The following is a 3,509-nucleotide window of genomic DNA, read 5'->3' on the forward strand; positions in this document are numbered from 1 at the left end:
TCTAAGTCAATGCTCCAATGTTTTTTGTTTTTTTAACAGAACAAGGAACAAGAAACACAACCAGAGATGATAAAGCAAATCTAACAGCAGTTAATCATTGAAAAAGGATTACAGTCTGCTTTATCTTGCCTTCAGTTGCCTCCATTCACATTATCACAGTTTCTCTGTTGGTTTGAGTGTTTATGCTGCATTTTTGTATAACATATTACACAGATAATTATGTAACAAAACATTTTCTATATTTCACATTTAAGCGTCGGATGAACATGTTATGCTCACCACTTCTATAGTGTGACTGTAAAATGAGTGTCTTTAGTCAATGGTCCTGGATCTGAGTATGCAGAATGTATAAAGAGATTGCTACAGTCAAAACAGGGTCAAAATGATGGAAGAGAAAATAGTGAACGGAAATAGTGACCATTATTTTCTTTACTCTCTTGTGTTCCAGCTTTGCTCCAGTGCATGGACCCCAGAGGACTATGGTCAGTAGACCCGTGCCCCAGTCTGGAGTGACGTTGCTGGGACGGTAGAGCCGCTTCTCCCTGGTGGAACCTGCACTGGTCTGTGGACAACATGAGGACTTTTCTCCCTGCTCTTCTTCTTTTGGGGGCTGCTGGACTATGGTTTTGTTCCGGTGCGCTGTTTCTGGATGGGTGGAGCGTGGAACAGATGAGGGCGGAGTCAGGAAGAGAAGAAGCGGGGTCAGGAGCAAAGGGGGCGGGGCTTCGGAGGGTCAGGAGAGGATGGATGTGGAATCAGTTCTTTCTGCAGGAGGAGTACACGGGCAGTGACTACCAGTACATCGGGAAGGTAAGATGCACATTTGTAATAAAAGTATCATTATTTGTAAGTTTTATGAAAATATGTACATTTATAAATACGTGATGTTATGGTGACGTGACTTGCCGGCTGTTTTACACATTTACACACATTCTCTTACCTGCGTTGAGGGGAACACCGCCATCTGCAGTCCCACTTGAGTATCACGGGTCTTTAAAAGCTGATAGGGCTCCTCGTCTCTGTGCAATGCTCATGGGAGTGTTTCTGGATCTCAAACCTGCAGGGCCGCTGCTAGCCATTTGGGGCCCTCAGCAGAAATGCTCAGTGGTGCCCCCTTTGCCCCCAGAGATACAACCTTAAAGTGACTACTTAGTTTCTTTGTGTTTATATATAGATGTAAATACAATTTTATAAATATTGCATTAATAAAAATCCTTGATCCAATAACATGCGACGAGTTGGCCACTGTCCAGGGTGTACCCCGCCTCAGGCCCGAAGTCACTGGGATAGGCTCCAGTAACCCGCGACCCCGAAAGGGAACAAGCGGTAGAAAATGGATGGATGGATAAAAATCCTAAGTGGGTCTGGGGCCCTCAACCAAAAAGCTAATACCACAAATAATATAATTTTCTGCATTCTGGTGCATTTTAGTTATGATATTATTTGCAGCTCAAGTTTATTACGAGGGCCTCCACAGTACCTAAATATCCTTGCTCCGCCTCTGCTTCAGTGACACCCGGAGCCCTTTTCTTGCTCTTATGCAGAACAGATCGAGGCTCTAGAAAACACTTCAGGCTTCAACTACTGATGCTTTCTGTTGCATTTATGAAAACATGATTTAAACATTTGTAAGAAGTTGAACCACTGAATATGAGGTCTCATCATCTATAGACCGTTTTGCTCCTTGCGTTTCATGGAATGTGTAGGTGTTCTCAGCTTTGTTCTTGATGTGTCTGCGTCTGTTTGAACTGAGGCTTGTGGAGGAGAGAGAGAGCGGCGTCACTGGAGTCCTCCTTAGTTTTGAATGGATAAAGAACTGAAGACAGAGTGGGCCTTTTCTAGCTTCCCTGTTTAATTGCAAAAGAAATTGTGCTGCTGCTGCTGCTGCTGCTGCTGCGCATTCTCTCATTCAGTGTGTACTGCCTGGTCAGGCTGGTGCCCCCCGGAGCACTCGATGTCCTGCACACTGCGCGTTAAATGCATGAGAGCGGCCGCACTGCAAATCAAGCGGGCAATTCACGACACTGTAACATCACGAGACCTTCTGAGTCAAGCAGGAGCGTCTGAAACATGTCACATTACAAAAATAAAGTAATGCATAACTTATATAATATATCACCAAGTGTCAATCTGGTCAGCTTTCTCTGGTGTTGAGGTTCTGAGGTTTATACAAGCAGAAGCTTGCATTTTACTTATTTATATATTTACTTCTGCAAATCACAATATTCCTGGAGAATCCAAATTTGATATATTTCCAAAAGAGTTCAGAATGTGGAGCTAACATCTTCCCAGACCCGTGCGAGCGAGCGGGTGGCAGGGGTAACTCCCGCTGCCGCTCTGCTTTCATCTCCTGCTCGAGTGTGGACTTTTTGTAACACGTCTCTGAAACGTGGAGATGTCTTGGCTCAGGTTTGTGTGTGAGCGCCGAGGAAACAGCTCGTCTGGCACTGTCATCTGTAAACTCGCATATTTATAGGACATGTGCGTGTGGATTTGAGCTGTTTGTTGTGATGTGTATTTCCTGTTTAGGTTGAATAATCAAACCGTTTTTCTTTAGTTTTGTTGTTTATTATAACGGTAATAACTTATTCAGGTGTGTAAGTCTTTGTCCATGTTTTATCAAAGAGGATTCATTCATGAAGATGTTTCTTAACCCGGATCATTCTTTTAAAAATAGACTTTTGTTCATTGGGATTTAAATCTTTGTTCATGCTTCATTGTGGTTAATTAAGGTGTGCTAAGTCTTTGTTCATAGTTTATTAAGATGTAATAAGTCTTTGTGTTTTAGTACAGTTAATTAAGGTGTTAAGTCTTTCTTTCTGATTTATTCAGCTTAATTAAGATGTAATACATCTTTGTTTATGTTTATTAATGGAGACCTTAAATGCAAAACCTTTAAGGAGCTTTCTACTATAGTTTAATTGTTCCCCCTTGTCATGAATCCACTCAAAGTGATTTTTTGAGTGATTCATGCATATTTGAACTACAGCTGGATGACAGAAGAAGACAGAAACACACAAGGTTTTATTTAAGGTTTATTAAGATGTAATAACACAATGTTCATACTTTATTGAGGCTAATTAAGGTTGATTTATTACAAAGTTTGACACTCTATGGTCACTATAGCGTCATATGAATGAATTCTCCCTAAGGATGACTTTATATTCGTACACACACCGCATCAGAACTGGAACTAAACCCGGAGCTAAACCGGAGCTGGACGAGGAGTAGAACAGGACCAAACAAGCCAACATGAGGACTAAATCACTGCCATGACTAGAAAGCAACTTTAGACTCTATTTGTTTAGTCTAAGTTTAGTCACACTACCTAAAATATGTTGTCCTATTCAACCTTCCAAAACACACCCTTTATGTGCAGTTTCATGATGTAATATTTGTCATATTTGTCATATTTGTGCTGCTGCTGCCACAACTTCCTCGCCCCTAAGACAATATTTTCACTCTTTTGATGCAACTAAGATCACATGAAAAAGCATGAGAAAAGCTTT

The 3,509-nt window shown here is 41.4% G+C and overlaps 1 protein-coding gene across 1 annotated transcript in view; it reads left to right on the top strand.

Annotated features, from left to right (window-relative positions):
* Nucleotides 1-453: 453 nt before the first annotated feature.
* Nucleotides 454-3,509, top strand: part of LOC140357027 (cadherin-6-like) — a 42,555-nt gene continuing 39,499 nt past the window's right edge. Inside the window, exon 1 of the mRNA XM_072442002.1 lies at nt 454-810. Within this exon, the coding sequence (XP_072298103.1) occupies nt 574-810 (237 nt within the window). The 5' untranslated portion in view covers nt 454-573. The remainder of the gene's footprint in view (nt 811-3,509) is intronic.

Source organism: Eucyclogobius newberryi, unplaced genomic scaffold (genome assembly GCF_026437365.1).
Source record: "Eucyclogobius newberryi isolate DKJ021-1_F unplaced genomic scaffold, fEucNew1.0.hap1 SCAF_121, whole genome shotgun sequence".
Lineage (NCBI taxonomy): Eukaryota > Metazoa > Chordata > Actinopteri > Gobiiformes > Gobiidae > Eucyclogobius > Eucyclogobius newberryi.